The sequence below is a fragment of the Spermophilus citellus genome (assembly GCF_964194105.1).
Source record: "Spermophilus citellus genome assembly, chromosome: 3".
Lineage (NCBI taxonomy): Eukaryota > Metazoa > Chordata > Mammalia > Rodentia > Sciuridae > Spermophilus > Spermophilus citellus.
The window spans coordinates 53,156,148-53,180,640 of record NC_138184.1 but is presented as its reverse complement, the minus strand read 5'-3'; the positions used below and the strand labels follow the sequence as shown (position 1 = coordinate 53,180,640).

Sequence of the window (24,493 nt, the reverse complement as noted above, 5' to 3'; positions counted from 1 at the left end):
GAGTTCCTCACCTGGAAACGATGACAGCACCATGGGGTGCATTAAGGATGAAATGAGATCATCTTTTACCAGTGCTTTGTACCGTGGTACTTAGCATAGTACCAGACAGAAAGCAAGCATGCCATGGAGCTCCATTCATAACAACTGGAGTAATTCAGGGACACAATCATGCCATCACTATGTGTGGGCTCCCATCCTTCCATAGCCACTTTCTGAGAGCAGAACAGTACCAAGCACTGAACTGAGGATCTCTCTCCTTCAGCCAGGGACAGCAGCCATTTTTCATAGAGCAATATTATTCCTTGTGATTGAGCTGCCTTTTGGCTGAAGGAGTAAATCCTGAGTCTGACTCCCTTTATAAGTAGACGAGTTGTCTCCCCACCCAAGGCCCACATAGCCATTTGCAAAGTAGAAGTACCATCAATCAGTGGGTTACTTTGCCTCTAGGATGCCAAAAAATCAGTTTTCCCAATTTAAAATTTTTTAAATTTTGGCATCTGGTAGACACAGTCTGATAACCAATGAGGAACACTTGCAGATTTTGGACAAAGAAGTTGGCCACGAGGCTTCAGCCTAATGTCAATGAAATGGAGTCAGTGATGGCCAGAATTAGAAATTAAAGAGGGAAAGGAGCAAAATAGCTTGAACATTAATTAGTTTTTCCAATATTCTATGTAAATAGCAATCAGTGCCCTGATGGTAGGTAGTAGAAACAGAGCTGACTAACCCTCCAAACTCATTCTTAGTGTGGGACTCAACATCAACAAAAGGACTCAATGAGATTGTGAAATGTGGAAAGCATGTGATATTTACATTACCACTGCAGGCATATTTATTAAAATCTAGTCAAGTATTACTCTGCTTTGGAAATAAGACATAAGAGCAAATTTATGGAAAGGAGAACGTGTGGATGACTATCTCACAGGCATACAGCTTTTAAAGCAGAGCAGTTTTAATTAAGAACAGCATTCTGTGTGAAGTGTTATATCCAAAATAGATCCTAGGGGGGATTCAGTGAGGGGATACATCAGTTTTAGACATCTGGAACCCAATTAATAACTTAGCACTTTTACGTAGTGAGAGCTACTCTGCTGTAATTCGGGATTTCCATCACAAGGGAAATTGCAAAGACCCTGCTTTGTAAATCTGAGATGTGGACCAAAGGTGGTCAATTCTGTTCCCCTTCATAATCTGCTTTTCAATAGTTATGTTAATAAGTATCTGCAAAACCCTCACCAAAAATCAAAGCTATGAGTGTGGTTATATCCTACAACAAACTACATGATAGCCCCCCCAAATCAATCCCTTTTCTGCCTCTCTCCATGAAGTGTAGCCCGTGTTCACCACTGCTTTTCTCTGTTTTGTATACTTTTAGGCACCTCTGTAAATATATTTTTGAGTTGTTCTTTAATATTATAAAAAAAATACCATGCTGCCTCTTGTCTTTGGGAAGTAGTATAGGTTGTTAAATAGCATTATCATGGGCCATGTGTCACTATCAAATATTTGTTTTACTTGCTATATACATTTCGTTGTGTGAATATGTCACAGTTTACTTTGTTAGGATGGTAATGATTTCTAGGTTCTCTCTCTTGTAATGAGAACTGAATGGAGCATTTCCTACATATCTTCTTGTACATGTGCAAGAACTTCTTTCAGGTACCTACCTGGGAGTTCTATTGATGGATCATGGGACACTATAAATATCAACTTTAGGGTGTAATGCCAAACCATTTTTCAAAGAAATTGCTCCAATTGTAACCTCCTACCAGTAATGCCCAAGTAATCTTGAGGGCCCCCGTTTTCTCTAGCCTACAATATTGCTAGATGGAGCTCAAATTTACCAACAGCTAAAAGTGATAGTGTCACATAGCACAAGAGTAAATTCATGTAAAAATAAGGGTTGGAGCTAGGACTTATGGGTAGAAGTTGGGGGAGGACATAAATGTCACATGGCTGTTTGGACTGGAGAACTTCAAGATCTGTGTCAGACTCTGATTCTTCAAATACTTGTTTCTGGGCCCTGAAATTGTAAAAAGTTATTACAAAGCATTTTTATGTTTTTTCCTCTTAGAAACCAGTTAACCAAACTCCTTTAAGCATTTGAGCAGATCTAAGGCAAGATTAATTAAAAGATTAGGACTCTGAAAAGATTTTATATGTTTTTCATTCATGAAGTTGTAACAATATTTTCAGCTTATTGGGAATAGCAAAAATTGTAATTTTTTAAAATGAAGCTATATCTATTTATCTCCTAGACTTGGCTCCTTTTCCAGTGTCTCTTGAGTATCTCTGTAGTAGAGATGCACAGTAGGAAACTGAGAAAGGTGAGGGTCTCTCTTTCCTAGCCTGATATTTCAAGATAACTCTGGCATTGCATTTTAATTTTTCACAGTAGGAATGTTGTGTTTTTGTGTGCAGTTTGCTCATTTCAGGATTATGAACAAGTATGAATAGTTGAACCCATAACAAGGAGAACTCAGTCCCTTTCAAGTATTGTGGGGTGGGGGACAACATTTGAAATCCTCTGTGACAAAGGTCCGTTGTCATGGATGATAAGCTTAGTGTTTCAGCTGCATTTGAAGGTTCTCATGTTTTCTTTAAGGAAGGTTTTTAAAATGGACCAGGGTGAGGCATTTGGGAAAGTTTTCCTAATTTGTTCGTACCAGGTTCTGTGAAGGGCATTGGAATAGCTCCCTGAGAAATTAATCAATTTGTAGGCAGCAGAGGCTATGCCACTTCCAGTAGGTGAGAAGCAGCTCCAGAGGGTTTTGTAACCAGAGGCAGAACGATGTTCTTGTAGGAAGAAGGAATCATGAGCAGGCCAGCAGCTTGGTGAGTACCCTTGGAATATGGATTTCCATTTATTCATTGTTCATTTGCCAGCAGAACTATTTTTTTTTTACCTCTGTCTGACATATGGAGAACACACAGGAAGAAGTTGTCCAGGTCTGCTCCATCTTCCCTGAAGGTGGCCACCACTTGTGCAAAGAGCTTGTAGGCCACCAACATTTCTGTGCAGTTTTCTATTAGCAAGACCTGATGTTAGGGAGAGTGAGAGGTCCAGTAAGAAAACATAGCCACGCTGTGTTTATAGGTGATACTGAGTCCTGGTCTGTGACATCCTTACCTGATGACTGCTACTGAGCCCAGCACAAAGGAGGTACTTAATAAGAGGGATGTGACTGAATAAATTATTCAGCCTTCTCTGCTATAACTTAAGCCTCTTGTGCTGAAGTGGGAGAGATTTGCCTATTTCTCTGCCTCTTCTTCCACCTCTCTCTGGGAATGTCCTTAGTTACTCACTTTCATTCTGTGCATAGAAGATGCAATGCCGACATCCTTCTTCAGGTATTTGCATGTGTTGGCTCCTCAGAGCAGTCTTCCCAGGCCATACTGTCTTGCCTCTGGTATCTCTAGTTTCCACATCCAACCAACCATGCCTGGAAAATACAGCATGCAACAGATTATTTATAATACAACGTAGTGTTTAGGGAATATTTAGAGAGAGTATGCATAGATTATGTACATATACTATACCATCTTACATAAGAAACTTGAGCATCTGTGTGCATTTTGGTATCCTGGAACCAATCCTCCTCATGTGCCAAGGGAAAACTGTACTTGGAAATTGCCTACCTTCTCTCCTAGAAAGTATGACTCTCAAGGGCACTAAGTGTTGTCCAGCCTGCTTATCACTGCACTGTGGACTACAATAGGGTAGGCATAGAGATAAGTCAGTTCTGTAGACAAAAGAGCCTCAACTGCTTGGGGACCTAGAATGTGCAAAGCTAGGTCAACTTTTCCAAGAGGGTCTCATTTTGAGAATCTACTTGATGCTGCCTGGACTATTGTGTTAAGAAGGATTCTGGAGTTGTGTGCTTGGCTGTACTTTTGCTTAGCTTCCTGAAATATAGTGGAGAGTTATCTTGTTTGGAGTGTGCTTTCAGAGGCTCTTCTTTGAAAAGAGAAGCCATGTGTAGCAGAAGCCAATATGAAACAAAATGTTCAGGACATTCAAAGGAAAGCAGAAATTGGCCCTATGCCTCTTCCCCATTCCTAGTACTGCAGGTTGACATCACTCTGGGATTAAAGGAGAACACTCTTGCTCAAACACCAATATCTGAAACACATGGGGAAAAGGCTTACTGAACATGACTGGCCAAGGAAATTGCTTTTTGAATAAATGCTTCCTTCTCTGCAGTTTGCTCCATCACAAACCTCGCTTTCAGAAGGAGTTTCATTTCATTTCTCAGTGAGCGTGTTTTTAGAAACAGGAGGCCTGAGGACATCAAAATGGTAAAAATTTCTAGTCTCTGTGGCTTCACCAATTTCCCACCCACTGAAAAACCAGTAGAGCTCAGATATGATGGAGCCTGTGGCGGAGTGCTGGTGATCACCAATTATTTACTTAGACCTGTCCTAAAATGCAATTTTCCCTGCAAATAAGGTACCCCAGCTGAGGGGTCAATTCCCTTTTGCAACTTTGCTTTTCTAAGTTACTTCACCACCTATGTCTTAAAAAACATTCATCCAAAGTTCCCAAGCATGGAGGGAGTAGATCCAGGGGTGCACGAGAAGACAGCACACTATGTTTAATAGAAACAAACGTTGCTCCAAATTAGCCACATGATATTGGGTGAGTGATTGGAGTTCTAGGAAATGGGGAACAAACTTGAAGAGCAAATCCGGTGGTAAGGAAAAAAGCAATTTTGCAACATGTTCAACAAATGCTTCTGTAAAACCCAGTGGGGTCAGACCTGGTAAGCCATGAGGACACAAAGATCAATGTTACTGGGGTTTAGTCCTTTCTACCATAAATATGGGAGATAGATAGGAAGACTTTTATCAAATTAGAGATTTTGAGGGCTTGTTATTACTTGAAGAGCAAAAATCTGCTGGGTAAGTAGTCAGGCTATTGCTATAACTTTCATTGGAAATGCCAAGCCCATCTGTTAGGCGAGATTAGTTACATCCTTTACAAACATGAGGCTCACTATAGTAGGGTAAGCTGAAAATTTTAGCAATGGGCATCCTGAGAATAAGTCTACACTTCAGGCAGTCCATGTTGATGATTCTCAGATGCCATGGATCCCATATTGACTTGTGTACTCCAGGTCTGGAATCTGGTTCCTCAACTGATGCCTTGTTATAAGAACGTTCTGATTGGTGGCTAGCCAGAAAGCAATATGGCAGGTCTAGGAGGCTCTGTCTGGGGTGATTTTTCTGAGATAGTCTCACTGATTGCTTCCCTGAGAGGAAGTGACTCCTTTGATATTTTTTAATTGAAATCAACTCTGCTCAGAACCAGGGGCTATAGTTGCTCTTTGCTGAACTGCTTCTAACAAGCTTGCCGTAGAAAACAATGAACTTTAATGTTCAATCAATTAAAGTGATTTTTTTTTTTTTATGTCAGGTGTGTACTCCAGCAAAGTTGAGATGCCCATTCTGGTTTGCACAGGTTTAAGGGGGATGCTCTGAGATCATTCACAGTTCAGTGCTTTCTGGTCCAAATTGTGAGGCTGACAGAGTCTCATTTGCTGCTTTGTAATCAGCTTGACAATGTGATAGTTTAATGTTTAATTGGAGAAGCAATTGGGGTCTGTTATAGTATTGCGGTTTGGCATATTTATTTTACAGTGCTGTGATTTTTCTCATTGATAAATACTTTGGGGGGTTACAAATTCTTAAACATCAACACTCTATACTCCTTGAAAGTGGGATGCTACTAATTAATATAAGAGCTTATTTCAGCATTTTGGCCCCGCAGGCAGCAAGTTATACTTATTAGTTGCCAAAGCTTAGACTTAACATGACGAATACTCTGTTGATTATCTGAATTTCTCTATAAAATGTGCAAATAACTGGGCACTGGAACTTTCACAGTGCAGAGACCCAGAGGTAACCTGTTTGCACCTAGAGGACTCAGTGTTTAATCCAAGGCTCTAGCTCATAAGATCTCTCACATGAAATATAATGAGGAAGGCAATGAACACATCTAAGAACCCAAGAATTCTAAGAAGTGACAGCTGGAGGTTTGGTAGCAAGACCATTTTCTGGCTCAGATTTAAAGCGAGGGGTGATTTGATCAGAAAAGTGCAAGTTGGGCATGGTGGTGCACACCTGTCATCCCAGCAGCTTGGGAGGCTGAGGCAGGAGCGTTGCAAGTTCAAAGCCAGCCTTAGCAAATTAGTGAGATCCTGTCTCTAAATAAAATACAAGAAAGAGCTGTGATTCAGTCCCTGGGTTCAATACTCCACCTCCCCCCAAAAATGTTTATATGGACAGCTCTGTCTAGCACATAGAAATAGGATGCTCACTGTCTGGCAAAACATGGAAGTGAAGCAGGGGAGGGGTGTGAAAAAGCACTGAAACCATGAACTAGAACTCAGAGCCCATTAGAATGGTCCTAAACAGCTTCTGATATTTGCACTAGTTCAGAGCTTCAGGAGAAGGGCCATCCACAGGCCCTTCTCACTAACCAGCCACTACACTAGTGAATGAGGCAGCTGAGCTCCCATCATTTCTTGTCTCATGGCTGCAGTAGCCTCTCCCTGTTTAATTCATTTTCCAGTCATAACATTCTTTATGAAATTACTACAGCCCTTTCACTTTCCTGCTCTTAACTCTCTTATATCTTCTCATGGTACTAAAACTCAAACCTAGGCACATGCTACAGGAGACCTGCCGTCCCACTTCACTCTTCCAGCCAGTTACTCAACCACCAAGTTTCCTTGAAGTGCTCTACTTTCTGTTCCTTTTGTTGGAAATATTCTCCTTCCTGGCGTCGTTTAACTGATTCCTCATTATTGATACTTCCAGTGTCTTCTCAGCAAAGACGCTTTCCATTAAAACCTCCTCTACCCAAAGTCCACCATCTCTGCAAATGTTTATACTGTTTTTCCTCGGAGTGATCATGAACTTTTTTTTTTTAACCAATGCTTGAAAATCAAAATAAACATTCTGAAGACTTCTGTAGTGTAGTCCAATAGAAGCCACCACCCTTGAGTGCTAAAAGAGGTCCAAGCTTCAGCCACCTTCTCCTACCTCTGTTCTCCCTCCAGGGCATTTCCCACATTGTTTTATTTAATATAGTTTTCAAATTGACTCAGTTTTAAATTCAGTTTCCTTAAAGGAGACTTGAGATGACCTGCCATAAGATAAATGTTATCTATATAACATGATCCCTTCAGAATCCAGCAACATCTTCCATTAGAAGTCATGTCAGTGCCTCCTTAAGGACCCACTGAGACTTTGTTCTTGATCCCTCAGAAAACCTGAAAGACAACTGAAGGGGAATACTTTCCCTCAAGTTTCAGAGCTGGTTGCAGCTTTGAATAGGTAGTTGCCATTTTGAGAGACCTGATCAACACTAAAGTTCAGCTCTCTTGACAACCCTGTTGCATGATTCGTAGCTACACTCAATATCAGGCTTTGCCAGGAAAAAGTGCTGAGATTAGTTGGTGAAGCTACTGCTATTACTCAACAGGCCTTTTCTCAGTATCTCACCACCATCTTTTAAGCTCAGTCCACATCTCTGACTTGTATGTCAACCCCAGACCCTCATTCCGGCAAGAATTATTTCCCCTCTCTCCCAGATATTCCGGGAACACTTTGATGGAATTTCCAGTCCAATACTCTATGCCAGTCTGACTCATTAAATTATGTATGTATGAATCTGCCTGCCTTAAGAGAGGTAAAACCGCAGAAGACAAAGATTTTTGGCTTCTTTATCAAAATCTCTCCTTTAAGACCTAGAACAGAGCCTGGAATATATCACGTGCTCCATAAATGTTTGTTGAGTTCAAAGTTAGTAACAGCGAATCTGATCTTTAAAAATTAAGGATTTACTTCGCTATTCAATGAAATTATTTTCCTTCCGAGAAACAGAGCCATCAACCTATAAGCTCTGTTCTATATATTGTTTTATAAAACTGATAACATTTTATAACAACACCCAAGTGTATATAAAGCTGTTCACTTTTTTAAGAAGATATTAAATTGGTTTTCCCCCTTTTGAAGGCATTTTGACATTTACTATAGGTTACTTCCAAATTCTGCAAAGCATTTAAATTATTGTGAATCATTCCTCCTCCTGTATTCCATTACAGAGCAATAAAAACCTCAATGGCCAAGGCTGCTTGGGAATTAATCATTACCCCATATACCTTGTGCTAACACACTGGGTGCACAGGAGGAAGGAAAGACAGAGGCAAATTGGCACACATCACTGCTTCAGTCAGAAATCCTGTTAACACTACCTTCTCCAAAAATCATTTCAAATAGATAAGGGAGGATGACTACAGGTGCATTTTTAAAAACTGCATAGAAATAGAATTCACTTGGAGGTTCCATCACAGACTTCAGTCTATTGAATGAGACTTTGGTCCAAGTGTTGGCAGACTTGGTCCCATCAGTGTGCCCTTTCCTTAAAAGAACAAACCATCTGTGAGAACAGTTTCAACTCTGCATCAGGAGGAAACAAGTATGTATTACATAGTGTGTCCCTTGGTACTGAGCATTTTCCCAGTGAGCTGACTCACATCTAACTTCTATGACTTGGTGTAGGGAGGAGAGATGGAGAACTCTAGTACATTGAATCCCAGACACTGTCAGCCAACAGGAGTGCTGTTATTTTATGTATTATTAAGAAAGAAAAATGCTGCCAATCACGTTATGGCACAGTGTTGGTTCTAGAATATGTTTTCATTTCAGAGATGTAAAAATAGGAAAAAGTATGTATCTTAGAACTGGAATTAAAATAATCCTGGTGACCTGTGCTGCATTTCATACAGTAGTAATAACAATAAGTTCTAGAGGACACAAAATGCTAGCATTAAACTTGATCCCTTTGGACAGTGTCCCTTTTTTTTAAATACGGTATTCACAGGTAGGCAGGTTTGGAAACAACACAACTATCAAATGCAGGCAAGTACGTCCTGTGGCTGATTTCTAAGAGTGTTTCCTACTTCTAGTCATCCAATAAAATTCAGGAAGCCCAATTAAACTTGAACTTCAGATGAACAACAAAACTTTTTTAGTTTAAGTATGTCCCAAATGATGTATGAGACAGAGACGTACGTACACATTTAAGAAAAACTGAGTGTCTTGTATTCTTATTTGCTAAACTGAGCAACCATGCTCCCAGGGTAATTTTGATTGCTTCTGACCTTTACCACATGCTTTTACTGTAGGACCTTAACATTCGCCTGGGAGAAGCTTCCATTAATACTTTCTTCACTTCTCAGGACAACCCTGAGAGCTAGGGATCATCATTTTAGCAAAATTTCCTTCTCAGACTTGGATGGTTATTTCAATTAATCGGTACAGATCTGAATGTTTCATCCTTCCAGAGGGTATTCAGGTCCCAAAGATACAGATATCAATAGAACCACGAAAGTACTTTCACTAACTAAAAGCAAGTTCTCCGGGGTGGTCTGTGGTCCCTGTGATGGGGACAGTGTATCTATCCCCCAAAATACTACTACTCATAATAACAATGGTAGGAGCCAGCAGAACCAGGGAACACTGAGCCCACTTAATGTGCATCAGGAACATAACTGCTCCCATTGGGCAGAGAAAGGAATCTGAGGCACAAGGAGGTTAAGGTACTTGCTCTTCTCATTATTCAAGTGAGGACTACACCTCATCTTCTCAGGGGATACCCAAGAAGTTGGCTACTCCTGAGATGAGCCCCTTCGCTCCCCACACTTTCACAAGTTTCTTGGTGAGAGAAAGCTGACTGTCTAAAACCTTTCTAGGCAGGTGAGCCCCACCCAGTGCCATTCCTGTTTGCTAATCCCATCTCACCAAAAATCAACCACTTGCTGTCTGCCCCAGCAGGAGCAGATTAAATAAATGGTATGTTAATGACTAGACTCCACCTTTTCCTTAGGGCAACCTAAAGTCTTGTGGCAGGTTCATCTAAAACCACACTGGGCTATGAAAACTCACCCTAGGCAAACAATACCTTTTGGATAAGATAGTTTCAAATCCTTAGGGCTTCCAGGTTCTTAGTTTGCTTACAGGAAATGGAATTTTATTCTCAATTGCAGCAGGTTTAATTTCCAAGTCACTTGAGTGGATTGTCTAGGACACAAGTCTTACCAATCATCAGGGCCTTCCCCAGGCCCCCCATTCCTACAGAGACTACATACTCATTCAGAGGTTCCTGACCGACCAGTCAGTAATTTTTTTTTTTCTTGTTTTGGTACCAGGGTTTGAACCCAGGAGTATTTAACCATTGAGCCACATCCCCAGCCCTTTGTTATATTTTATTTAGTGACAGGTTCTCTCTGAGTTGTTTAAGGCCGGCTTTGAACTTGCTATCCTCCTGCTTCAGCCTCCAGGATTATAGGTTTGCGCTATTGTGCAGGGCTCCTGATCAACATCTTAAGCATCAAAAGCCTCTAGCTCAGTCCTCACTTTGACCTAAGGTAAACAGAAGAAAAGTAGTTCTATAGCTTGGTTTGCAAAGGACAGATTTGATACAGTTGGAAGCAATAGACAAGAATAAATGTATTACAGTGAGTTCTTCATATCCATAGTACCCCTTCTCGGGATTCAACCCCATGGATGGAAAACTGCAGATAAAAAAACCACATCTGTACTTAACATATACAATAGACATTTTCTTTGTCCTTAGTCCCTAAACAACCAGTACAACTCTTTTTAAACCTTGTAATATTAGATATTATAAGTAATCTAGAGATGATTTGATGTATACTGGAGGATGGACATAGGCTACATGTAAACACTCTGCTATTTTATACAAGGGACTTGAAAACGTGCAGATTTTGGTATCCTACAGGAAGGTTCTGGAATCAATCCCCCATGGACACAGGCTGACAACTATATTTGTATAGGTGTGTGAGTTCTGTCTACGCAGAGAAATGCATCTCCTTCTGCAGTGCTTATGAATGGTGAGTGCACAATTGGAATTGCCTGAGAACTATATGTTTTATACATATGTAAAATATATAGTTCTCAGGCTATATATATATATATATATATATATATATATATATACACACACACACACACACACACACACATATAACATTTTAAAATCTCCAAACCCATTAAATCAGAATCCCTGGGGTGAGTTTTGTATTTTCAAGTTTCCTAGTTGATTCCAATGGGCACCCAGGGTTGGGCTGTTCTAAAGAAAACCACATGATTTCATTTGGAAGCCTTTAGGAGGGAAATAGCCTATGCTTTAAAAACCATGTAAAAACAGAGTTTTCCAATATGATTAGTTTTTGTTTTATTTCCTACTTCCTGTAAACAACTTCCAAGGGTGGGCACAATGGTGCCATCTGTAAGGCATATGACAATAACAGACGGTCGCCCCATAACCAGGAAGGCATTAGTGGTCGCAGACTCTAAATTATTTGGATTCATCTGGTGTGATTCGAGTCGCTTGAAGCCCCTTAATTCTTGATTTCTGTATCTTCCCATGGCAGGAGCACAAGTGGGAAGACCACATTTTCTAGGCTTTGCATTGTTCTCTGTCATTCCATTGAGTTGTTACAAGATGGATTTATAGCAGACCTAAAGGTAGTATCGAAATGAAAATTAGTTCCTGAGTGGAATAGCAATCCCTCTCTCTTTGCCTGTAGCAACCACGTCATCTCGTCATCACTGCCTCTGCGAAGAAGGAAATGACTTCTTAATGTTGTTTTCTTCCACTAAGGAGAATTAAATCTATGTGGCAAAAATGTAAAACCAGTATGCTGGCAGCCAAATTCTGAAAGGAAGATCCATGACCCTCATAAACATATTTGTGGCCCAGTTATATGCTAATGAGCGTCATTTAGGCTCTGACTTAGTGTGGAAATAGAGCTCAGCTGGAGAGCAAGGCTGTCTTTCTCTCACTGTTTTGCCTTCTGTAGCAAAGTTTGCCCGAAATGGAGGGGGGAAACTTCTCCACCTCCCAGGAGCTGTCAGGGTGAGGTCTCTGGATTAGTTTTAGAGTGTTTGGGGCCTGAGATACCAGCTCCATTATTTTAGTTGATAGTCTTTTTTGCTAAATTGAAGAGATTATTTGCAAAGGCTCTGATTTTGGTGTGAATATGTGTGGAGGAGTGGGACAGTATCCTCACCAGAACAGAGGTCAAAAGGGAGGTGAACCTCCATTCAGGCTGTGAGGGTCCTTGATCAGGATTTAATAATGGGTCAGAGTGAGTTATGACTCACTTGATTTCAGAGAAAAAGACAGAGTGCAGGTGTTGAAGAGGAACATGCTAGCTACCCCTTAGGTAGGCGTGTTTTTACGCTGAAGATTTATAGCACAGACATGATCTAAGAGGGTGTCATTGATTCTCCTTTGTGTTGGTGACTAGGGGTCATTTTCCTTCTTTGTTTTTGATGAAAGACCTCTAATATCTTCTGTCAGAGGGTTTTGTATTCATGGGGTGACACCGAAGGTTTGATTACTTCATCTATACATCACCTTGTAATCAGGTCCTAAAAATATAAATCACAAAAATATCTACTTGTTTAGCAAAGGCATTCTCAGACCTATTTTAGGTTCAGGTCAAGAAAGAAGTTATTTATGGATTTGCGAGTAAGTTCTGATAAATTGATGCAATGGTGCTGTTTGTGATCAAAATATGTGAAAGTGAACTTTAATTATGGACTTTCAGCCAAATCCATAATCCCAGCAGTTTGGGAGGTAGAGGCAGGAGGATCACAAATTTGAGGCCACCCTTAGCAATTTAGGGAGAACTTTTCTCAAAACAAAAAGGTCTGGGATATAGCTCAGTGGTCCCTTCACCTTCTGAACATAGCCCTCATTGCTCTAAGGTTTATTTTTTTAAAAAAAGAAAAAAAAAATTTCTTCCTGTAGTTGATGGATCTAGGAAGTGAATCCTAACAACCATCACAGTGCCCTTGGACCCCCTAACAGAGTATACCTGGAATGTCACCCTTGAAGTTCCTTTAAATAGCCCCTGTCCCTCCTGATGGGGGGAGTCACAGCCTTTGGGACCCGAGTCCCTCCTTTGCTAGCAAAGGAATAAACCTTCTCCTAGTTATTAAATTGGCATTGGGGACAGGGACCACCAAGATTTTAGTTACAGGCTCATTCCCCCCCCCAAAAAAAAATAACAAATCTGAATGTTTAATCCATGTGAAAGTGGACCCTCCAGGATCCACAGGTGAAGGTTTTAGGGACAACCCTCATGCCTACCATTACTGCTTGGGTGACTTTTCACAAGTGAATATTACTTCCACAGGTCTTAGTAAAAAAGTAAAAACTGTCTAATGGGTTATTTTAAAGATTAAATGAAATAATGCACAGTAAAGAAACTGCTCTTTACATCATTCATCTCAATGGACTTAACACAAAATACTATATTATGGGGAAGGTACACCTTCAGCATGTTAGAATGTATAGAACCACACGGAGGAATAACAGACTTACATAAGAAAATTAAGGGAGAGGGGATTGAGCTTTTCTAAGAAATAAGAGAGTTCTGAAAACTTCTGATAGAAGTTTTATTCACTCTATATGTAATCATGAGACCTACACAAGATGTATAAAAAATATGAGTATCTGAGGAGGATTTCAAAATAATTGACGAAGACCAAGTGTTAAATGGTTTTCTCATCAACTTGTTTGCCGGCTCAAGGCCTCTCTTGCTGGAAATGCTCCTTTCTTACTGGGTAGTCATCGTCCCTGTACTGTTATTATAAATTTGCTTGGACAATTTTGTTTCACAGAACAGGTACTCAGAGCTCATGTGAGAGGCTAAGCAGAAGACTGTGGCAGGTAGACCACAGGCCAGCCTGGGGGAAATGGCCACTGGTAGGTGGCAAATTCATACTTTTAGACTTTGGGAAGTAAAATACATGAATGATGCCTGCCACACCTAAGAAAGCTAAAGAGTAGGGGGACTGTGAACGGCAGAAGGCCCCCCAACAACTAGCCACCTCACTCTGTCCCCAGCAGAAGGCCACCGTGTAACCTAATCTGGTTTTGTCAGAGAAGCTGGAAATGTGGATTCATTTGTGTAGTCTCCTTATTTTCGAAGTTTGGCAATTAACCTAATTAAGAAACACACACTTACCAGCAGCTAATCTGCAGTCCCCCCAACATTTATTCAATGAGATCCCATTAATGAGCCAATCCCATTTTCTCTCCAAAGCTCCAGAAACATGACAAAGAGGGAGTGGACTCCCCAGCCTCCTGGAGATCAGAGGAGGAAATGGCGGCGGAAGCTGCAGCTCTGAGGGTCTACTTTCAATGACAGGTAAAGACTGTGCACTTTGTCATCACCAAAACACTCCACTGGCCCTCAGGAAAGGGTCTCCTGGCTGGGAAGGGGGACAAAGATAAGCAGCTTAACCAATATCTTCAGCTGGTGGCTGCAAAAGTCTCAACAGCTGAAGTGGAGAAAACTAGGCTCTTTAATGAATTTATTTCCAGCACCCTTCTGCTCCAGACCTGCGGCTCTCCATTCCAACAGCTACACAGCAGATGGTGGGTAAAGCAAACCTGGTTGTTTGAAATGTCCAAACCCTCTAAAGGTGCGACAGTGCCCTCAGGCTCCAGATTCTTTGTCCCTCAGCCTCCTGCCATTTCAGCCTCACCCAGGTAGACTCCTTTCTCTGTTGCTGCTATTTGGTAAATTTCTCTTTTTCTTAAGGTGCTAGGAAGCTCAGGCAACAGGGAAAAATTAGGACTTGTTAAGATTTTGCATTAATGATGTTTAACTGTTGCTAGAATAAGATTGTGGTAGAAAGCTACAATCTCCTTTTTTAGAATTCATGCTTAGAATAAATTTTTTTTCCAATGGATATTATACATTGATCTTCTGACATTTGTTCGTAAGTAGGATTGCCATGCAGTACTGGGAGCAGACTGGAAAATTATTGTTTATCTGAAATTCAAATGTAAACTGGCTGTCCTGCATTTTATTTTGGTACTGGATTGAACTCAGGGTTGCTTTACCATTAAGCAACATACCTTCCTCTTTTATTTTAAGATTAAGTGGCCTAGGCTGGCCTCTAGTGATTCTCCTGCCTCAGCTTCTTGAGTCGCTGGGATTGCAGGTATGCACAACTATAACTGGTTGTCGTACACTTTAATGGACCCCAGATAAACATCCTTTAAATAATTATTTTTCCTTTTAGAATTATATGCTTCTTCCTTTAGCCTGTTTATAAGTTGTTGGAGCAGATACTAATTTAAAACAAAATTAATGAGCAAATACTGGTAGCAATTGAATTGTATAAAGTTTTGCCAACCACTTAGTAGTCATGATTTTGGCTGGAAAACAATACATTGCACCTTACCCAGGGTTTTGCTTTCCCTAGTTTTAGTTACCCTCCCTCAACTGCAGTGCAAAAATATTAGATGGAAAATTGCAGAAATAAGCCATTCATAAATTTTACATTGCATGCCCTCCTGCTCCATCTCCCCCAAGACGAAAAACATTTCTAACTTATCCACACAGTATACACTACCCTCCTGTTAGTCACATCAGAGTTGTCAGATAAACTTCCCAATGTTTATTTTTAAGTGACTCTTTAATAATGGCTCCATAGTATAGGAGTAGCAATGCTGGAAATTTGGTTATGCTAGAGGAATGCTGCAGAGTGCTTCCTTTAAGTAGCATCACAAGTCTAGTACAATAAGGTATTTTGAGAGAGTTAATATTCACCTAACTTGTTTTTTTAAATTTTTAATTGTAGACAGACACAATACCTTTCTTTTTATGTGGTGCTGAGGATCTAGGCAAGTGTCCTACCACTGAGCCACATAACTTTTAATATAGTGTATTTTTATAATTGTTTTATTCATTTTTGTTAATGCCTTAATGTATCTGATTTATACATTAAACTATCCTAGGTACATATACAGAGGAAAAACTTAGTGTATATGGAGTTTGATACTATCTCAGGCTTTAGACATCCACTTGGGGCAGATACTGTAAAATAACCCCTGCATGTAAGAGGGAACATCTGTTTTTACTTCAAAATGGAAGTTTTATTAGATAATTTAAAATCTATGTGCATTTCTTGTCCTTTCTCTCCCCAATCCCCTTCTCAAAGTACTTTAATTACTTAGAGACCCCAGAGTTCCTCCCCTCCCAGTTCTGTGCAATTGTGGTGAAGGCTCAGGCACTTGCATCTAGAAAGCTCATTTCATTCTCCCTGTCATCTGTGTGTCAGCTCTGCACTTAGTTGCCTGAAGGCACAGAGCATGGTGTAGCAAAAGCTGTCTTTCATATATTATTTTTAACCTTTTCCACTGTTCATCTTCTTTCTTAAAAAAAAAAAAAAAGGACCGATAAAATGAACTTTGGTCTATGGGCATGACTACAAACCTCTTTCTATTCTCCTCTCAGAATACCTCCTTTGAAAGAGAACATGTCATTTTGGAGTGCCCTGTTCAAATGGGAATCACAGATGTTCAGGCTTGACTTTCTAGGCTGAAATTGTTTTCTGAGTTATCTATATAATGGGTATTTTCAGGCAGAGCCAAGAAGGCTCTAGGTTTTTCCTGGGGCTTGCTGAACTCTAAGGGTCTATATTTGAATGCATTTTCTAGATGTTTTAAGAAGATTTAAACTTACAACCTGATTTTGCTTCTGTCTTGCCTTGAGGCCTGACATCTCCTATCTTCCAGGTAAATCCATTTGTCTTATGAGTCTTGCCAGAAAGACATTCACCCTAAGAAATATCCTACAAGCTACTGTCAAGCCTGCCTGTGTGTTTTTAAATTAACAGATATTTGTATCTCTCTTTAAGGGTGTTGTTTATAGACCAAACTAATGACCTCCTGAGCTGTGGGGATTTAGTTAGCACCTTAGAGACCAGGGACTTACACTTAGGGTCCTTCAATTTTACCAAGAACATCCCCTTTACCTGCAATACAATGGGACTGAATATACTTCCCTCTAGAGACAAAGGGGGACAGAAACTTGGTCCTTAGTTTTTTCCTCATCTTCTTTCACACCCACCTAACTTCCCTTTTCAAAATGCCTCTACACACTGAATTTTTATACAGTGTTAAATAGTTCATGGAATATTGAAATTGTTTTACTAAATAGAGCAATAATTTTTTTTTAAATCCATTATTTATCTGAAATTCAGATCAACTTGGCCTCTCCCAGCTATCCTGATCGTACCCTCAGGAGCAAGTCAGTCTTAGGCAGAGCAAGTTCAAAGTCTTGGCACTTGCTCTGCAAGACCAGATGATTCTCCACACATAGGAGCTGACAGGATGGGGCACAGCCCAGCATGGATGACTAAAGCCGATTCTTACTGATAGATTCTATGATAATCCTGTGTTGCCAGTGAAGAGAAAACCAAGGCTCTGTGATGTTAAGTGTTATTCTAAGGTACATGGTGGGCCCAGGCTGTCTAACCCAAAGGCCATTTCCTAATCTTTGTACTGCTCACTTCGCTTAAAGAGCTCCCTCTTTCAGCCAGTCCCTTCTCCCTTTCCTAGGACCCCTCAAACATTTTTTTAGGCTTTTTATCTTATCTGCTGGTCTCTCTGGCTTCCCTGTAAGGTCCCCTCTGTGACCCCTGCCTCCCTTCATGCTGTAACCAGGTACCAGGAATCAAAATGGCCCCAACATTGACTTTACTGATTCCAACCAGGCTGCCCTCCTCCCTCTGTTCTCTACCATCTGAACTCACGGTCAAGAAATGCAACCTTGGGCAGGTTCAGGGGTTCCCAAATTGCATGCATTTTGTCATAGAAGATCACCAAGGGCATCATTTACCTGACTCACTTTTTAAGTTTGGGTACATTAGTCTTAAACTGTGTATCTTAGCCTTGATTAAAAAAAAAAAACTACTTGTAATTAGAAGTTAAGCATGAAAATATAGTAATAATAAAAATAAAACTGTGCTGGTAAAATTCCAGCTTGCTGGTAGTCATCAGGACTGAAGTTATTTTCTCTTTGTTAGAAAGTGAGGCAGGCCACTCTCAGAGAGGCATTTAATTTCAGCACAAACCTGAGACTCTCCACTTGACCTATTCAGAAGGATAAAAAGAGAATGACCTATACAGAGATCAGTGTAGGTCACCTAAAATTAAACAGGCATATGATTCCCATCTTTGGAAAAACAGTAACGGAGGCTGGAAGTGAAACCCGGAGCAAGAGACCTCTAGACTATTCCAACCACTGAGCCAGTCCTTCCTTCCTTCAACAAGACATGCTGAGAATACAGGGTGCATGGGGGAAATCCAAGAGTCAACCTTCCTAGGGATACTGGGTCACCATTTTGTCACCAGGCATGAAGTATACACCACAGCTCACTGCCTCCCCCAATCCTGGGGGCACACTCAGTCTCCAAGCTGAGCATCTTCTGGGGTTTGCTTTTAACACTTGGCTTGCCCAGAGTCTACCTTACAAACCACAGGACTGCAGAGAAGAATCCCTACACCCAAAAAAGAACTGCAAGAGGCAAAGAGTCACTGTCTGCTTGCTTTGGGTTATACCTAGCAACGCTGATAAGTAAAAACCCCTGTTCTGGATCTATTTTTTTTGGTGGGGGGAGGGTGGTTGTATTGGGGATTGAACTCAGGGGCACTCAACCACTGAGCCACATCCCCAGCACTAGTTTGGATTTTATTTAGAGACAGGGTCTCACCGAGTTGCTCAGTGCCTCTCTGTGGCTGGCTTTGAACTCGCAATCCTCCTGCCTCAGCCTTCCCAGCCGCGCGCCATCACGCCTGGCTCTGCATCTTCTTTATGTATGAACCCAGACTAATCCTCAGGATGACTTGAGTGCCGTTAGGACCATAAAGAGAAACATCCCAGAACTATAAGCTCTCTCCTCAGCCTCTTGAAGCTATCACGGCATGCACATCAGTTAGGGGAATTCGCTCTGCCTTCCCATATAACCTGGCTGGAGGTCTTGGTGTCTTAGCCACCTTCTATTATCCCTGGGCTAGCAGAAAATGACTTTGAATCAGTTTCTGATTCAGCAGTACTAAAAAATGGACACGGCCTTTGCTGTGCCCAGAGAGGGCCACTGGTTGCTGAATGAAGCTGCATCTCCCTCCTCCCTGCCCACCTGACAGATCCCCGATGAGGTTGCCAAAGCCTGTGCTTCCAGGAACCAGCATCTACTCTCTGCCTAGGTGCATTAATGCATTGGCTCCCCACACTGGGCTGACTTCCGGGAGAGGGGTTTTGTGATGGCTCTTTCTAAATCACATTAGATGACACTGGATCTCCATTTCTTACCTAACCTTGCCTCCTTCCTGGAGGACGGTAACTCTTTATGCAGGCATGTCACACTCAGATGGTCTGCCTTTGACACACTGGCGGTAGGTTTCCTGCTTAATTTTAAAGCAGTGGTGTGTGTACCCGTGGGGAAAGTCCTCTCCTTGTTCCAAATGGAATTGAGAGGGATATGTTATCAAATATGCAAGCATCACCTAACTCTGATGGGAAATCAGAGCAGGACAGGTTTCTACACCCTGTTGTGTCAGCAGAGTTCATTTGTAATTCATCAAACTCTCCTCCTCGGTGTGTGTGGTTATTTTACAGATAATTGGTTGCCTCTCATTTGCTTGTAACAGAGCAGAGCAATTTCAAAGCAACTGAGTCAGCCCAAAACAACGTTATTAGTCCTTATAGATGTACTGTCAAGGAAAATTTGGACACTGGCTTTTTTTTTTTTTAAACCATCATAATTTTAGCCACTGGTAATCATGGGCAGTCAAGATGGATGAGAAAGGATAGGTTGCAGACATGCTTTGGTCTGTAAATTGTACCTCTGAAATCCACCTATCAGCTTGAGAAATAATCTAACCTTCTCAGTGCTGATGAGAAAGACCCAGGGAGCCCTGTGGCCCCTGTTTCTATTGGATTGTGCTGCTGTTCTCCTCATTCTGTTAGGAATATATTTCGAGAACTTGTTCTCAATAGCAAGGAATTGAAGATTCTGTTACTTGACTGACATAAGTATAAACCAGATCCCTATGGCTTAAGTAGAGAATGTTAAACCATAGAATTGTGGAAACTTTAGAAAGTATCAATTCTAGTGACCCACAAAATGATTTATTTTACAACTCCAGCTATACTGGAGTTGGTTGTAAAAACCAACTTCCCTTTGTATCTATTCTATGAGCTAATCTATCTCAAAGTTCAAAATGAGAATTTAGTTTAGTGGGATCATTTTTAAAATGTTTGGCTAAGATTGTTTTCGCTAACATGGACCTAATAGTTTAGGCAAAAGATCTCCATAGGCCCTTGATAGCTAGAGAATCCAGAGAACTCATCTACTGGTACTAGAAATTATTGGTTTCTCCAAGTTAATTTTAACCCTTATGAATCTTAGCATGACACAGCCCATCCATCCACAGAGTTCTTTTCAGAAAAATGTAACCCTCATAGCCAAAAATATCTCAAATTTGGGAGTTATTTACTTGCATCTTGCAAAAAGCCTATTATTATCATCCTTATCTCACATTCCTCTAGAGCCTTTTATAATAAAAACCTTCTACACTAAAATTTTTCACTCTCAAGATTTTTTTTCTTTCTCAGTTTTCTCCACTTTTTTCTATACAGTCTTCTCCTTCCAGTGAACTGATTTGTCTTCATCTCTGACACAAAGGAAAGTGGGAAGAAGGGCTCTTCTAGAGACCACGGGAGGTTACTATGAAGAAAATTCACAGGAATACTCTTTGACCCCCATCGCTTAACAATAGCTAATATATAAACATCAGCGCCTCACTTGATCCTATGGCTGTGATGTCCCTCAGCCATCTCTGACACAGGAAGTGCTCCATTATTTTGACATGCTAGGGTGTCATTCAAGCGCTTATGCAGGCAACCTGGAGTATTAGTGCAGGATGGTTTTAATACTTCACCAATGATTCTCAAAGAGTTTAGTATGCTCTCCTACTTCTAATTCATGAGTGACGGGCAACTGAGACTGTATCTTATTTATTAAAATATAGTCTGAAAAAAATGAGGAAAAGAGAGGGAAGGACTAAGAAAAGAACATCTTGAGAATTAAACTGTCACCAACTGTTCCAGGAGGGTAATTAGTAAAATTAGACCCCAGTCCAGGTCCACATTAAGTGTCCTCTCTTCTTCCAGATAACCTCTTTTCCATCTATACTCCTTCAGAGCATGCTATCTAAAGAGGATAAGAGCCATATAAAGACTAGGGAAGAGTGCTGTAGATGCCAATCTAGAAATAAATCTGTACTTTCTTATGCCCAAACTCCTTCAAGGTATGAATACCTACCACCTCTTCTTTCCTTCCCCAAACCCCATTGTACTGACCTGGCCATTTCAGTTCAGTATTACTACCATCCTGCACCTCTAACACAGGCCTGGACTTACTTCTATTCTAGATCCAAGAGGAAAACTTCTAGTGGTAGGAACAGCCTCCTTTGAGGCAAGGCTTGTCTTGTGCTTTACACAAAGCTTTCTAGAATGTGCTTAGAAGAGAAGAGACTGATAAAATGAACATTAGAGTTTTGTAAAGATCATGAGAAAAGTATGACAGACCAAAAATTTGACTCAAACCTCCTCCTGTGTTCAACTAGAAAAACTTTACATAATAATAATAATCTTAAAAAAGGTTAGAAGTAACAAATAGCAAAAACATACAGTGGCACACTCCTGTAATCCCAGAGGCTTGGGAGGCTGAGGCAGGAGGATCAGGATTTCAAAGCCAGCCTCAGCAAAAGTGAGGCACTAAGCAACTCAGTGAGACCCTGTCTCTAAATAAAGTACAAAATAGGGATGTGGCTCAGTGGGCAAGTGCTCCTGAGTTCAATCTCTGGTACAAAAAACAAAAAACTACAGGATCAAGACACGGAAGTTCAGTTCAGATTAGAGAGATGAGCCCAACATTTGGGGCCACTTTTCCACCGAGGGCATCTGTCAGTCTTAAAGAAGCAGAGAGATTCGGCCAACAATGGAGTACTTGTGAAACCTCCACACCCGGGTGAGAGTTCAAAATCTAGGAGAGTTACACCCTTGAAATAAGAGTGAGCCAGATCCCTTAACGTATAAAAGCAGTCCTTTGTTGTTGGACATTTTTATTATTTTCACTTATTATGATAATAAATAATGCTATAATAAACATATTGGAAAAAAAATTAAAAAGAGTGAGCCAGATGTAAGCCAGCCCTCACACCAACTGCTGCCCAACTTCATATCGTGTAGACAGAATAAAAAAAAAAATACTTAGTCCTGGAAATTGAATTAAGGTAATCCCTAATTGCTAGTCCATTAGACTCTTGGCAGAAGAGAAATTCTCTATGGAAGAAAATACCAACTCAAGATCTTAAATTATTTCTGCAATTTGTTTCTGAGCAGAATGCCCAATATGTGTGTGTGCTAATGCCTAGGCACATACACACACACACACACACAAGGGACCAAGTTTTGATGTCCTGAATGCTGTGTCCCACCCCCAGAATCCATATGTTGAAGCCCCAACCCCCATGTGATGGTGTTAGGAGGCAGGGCCTCTGGGATGTGAGTAGGTTAAGACCACATCAAAAGCATGGCACCTCCATGATGGAGTCAGTGCCCTTAAGAGAAGAGACATCGGATTTCCCTGTGTGCTCAAAGAAGGGTCATGTGATGGCACAGCAAGATGGCGGCCACCTACAAGCCCAAAGAAGAACTCTCAAAATGAATCTGTTACTATGACTTGATATTGGACTTCCCAGCCCCCAGAACAATGAGAAATAAATTTCAGTTGTTTACAAATATGATGTGATTCACAGGGTTTTATCTAGAAATTGGAATTAGATATTAAAATAACTATATTTAAATTTGTTTATAGACAAAAGACACAAGAATTCAGCAGAAATCTTTAATCTATTTTTTTATAAGGCATAAATCATGAGAAAAAGAACCAAACAGAAATCTGAGAACTAAAAATACATCAACTAACTCTTGCCAGGTACAGTGGCATATGCCTATAATCCCAGTGGCTGGGGAGGCTAAGTCAGGAGGATCTCAAGTTCAAAGCCAGGCTCAGCAACTTAGCGAGACCCTGTCACTAAATAAATAAAATATAAAAAAGGGCGGGGATGTGGCTCAATGTTAAGTGCCCCTGGGTTCAATCCCCAGTACCAAAAAAAAAAAAATTAAATTAAATAAAAATACATTCACCCAATCAATGAATTTAGCAGCACATTTTTCATAACCAAAAAGGTCATGAAAGAGCATGCTATCTAAAGAGGATGAAAAAGAAAAGGGAGAGAAATAACAGTTTCAGTAGACGTTATAGTTAAAAAAGTAACACCTAAGACTATTTTCAAAACTGGCCAAATCTGCGACTCCAGAAATTCAAGAGCACATCAAGACCAGAATAGGGTAATGAAGATCCTCATTCACACATATCATGATAAAACTGGAGCACCTCAAAGGCAAAGAGATAAATATTTGATTTTAGAGAGTGTGTGGGGGCACTAAATTTCAATAGAAAAATAGACTAAAAGTTAACAACAAAAACAAAAACAGTGAAAATCAGAAGACCCCAGACTGATGTCTCTGAAGAATCAAAAGAAAATAACTACCAACCTAGATATCCATAAGCAGCTAACAGATTTTTCATGAATGCCATACTTTGGGTATGAAATGTCCTCTAAAAGCAGAATTGTAATGCAAAAATAAAGAAATAATTTTTTTTTTTAAAAAAGCCCAGGCTTTAAGGGCTTAGTCCCCATTTTGGCACAACTGGAATGGGGGTCCTAGATTTAGATCACTGAATGTATGACCCTGGTCTCTTCCTCTTCCTCTTTCATTTCCCTGCCATAAGGAAAGTGGCCTTGGTTCCCCCACAGACTCTGTACTGCACCCCCACAGGCCCCAAAGCACCTGGGCCAATTTATCTTGGACTGTAATTGTGAGCCAAAATAAAAGTTCATTATCTCAGGTATTTGATATAGCATTGGAAAGCTAACAATGCATGTACGTGAGAAACATTTTCTGACAAAGCTGAGAGAATTTGTTACCAACCAATTGATATAAGGGGAATTCTCAAGAAAACAAAAATCCAATAGGAATTAGAAACTTTTTTGATCCTAATAAAGAAAACTAAAACTTGTGGATAAAGGTGTGTTTTGAGGATAATTTTTTAGAAATTTATCCATTTTTTAAAATTAGAGCTTTATAGTAATGCTTTATAGTACTTGGGTTCATCTCAACAAACTCACACAGGCATGGAAATCGATTTCAGTTCATGATCCCCCCTTTTCTGTCCTCCTTCTCCTACTTAACATGACTTCCTTTCACTCACATATTCAATTGTATTTTATTGGTTCTTTATATTATCCTATCCTTCCCTCCCCCTTTCCTTTATTGTATTCTAGCTTCTGTATTTCTATCAATTTACCAGCAAATGCCAAAATTTCATTCTTTTTTAATGGCTGAGTGGAACTCCATTGTATATACATATCACAATTTCTAAACCCATTCATCTATTGATGGGCATCTGGGCTGATTCCATAATTTTATAATTTAGCTATTTTGGATTGGCAATTAAC

At 40.4% G+C, this 24,493-nt stretch overlaps 1 protein-coding gene across 8 annotated transcripts in view; it reads left to right on the top strand.

Moving 5' to 3' along the window:
- The window catches only part of FHIT (fragile histidine triad diadenosine triphosphatase), a 1,488,252-nt gene that overhangs the window by 1,448,184 nt on the left and 15,575 nt on the right, over nt 1-24,493 (top strand). For 7 of the 8 annotated variants that reach the window (XM_081285106.1, XM_081285107.1, XM_081285108.1 and 4 more), the window contains one exon: nt 14,151-14,255. In XM_081285106.1, coding sequence (XP_081141232.1) covers nt 14,151-14,252 — 102 coding nt within the window. In that variant the 3' untranslated portion in view covers nt 14,253-14,255. Of the gene's footprint in view, nt 1-14,150; nt 14,256-16,558; nt 16,637-24,493 lie in introns of all 8 variants that reach the window. The other variant, XR_014020926.1, reaches the window with a different exon arrangement.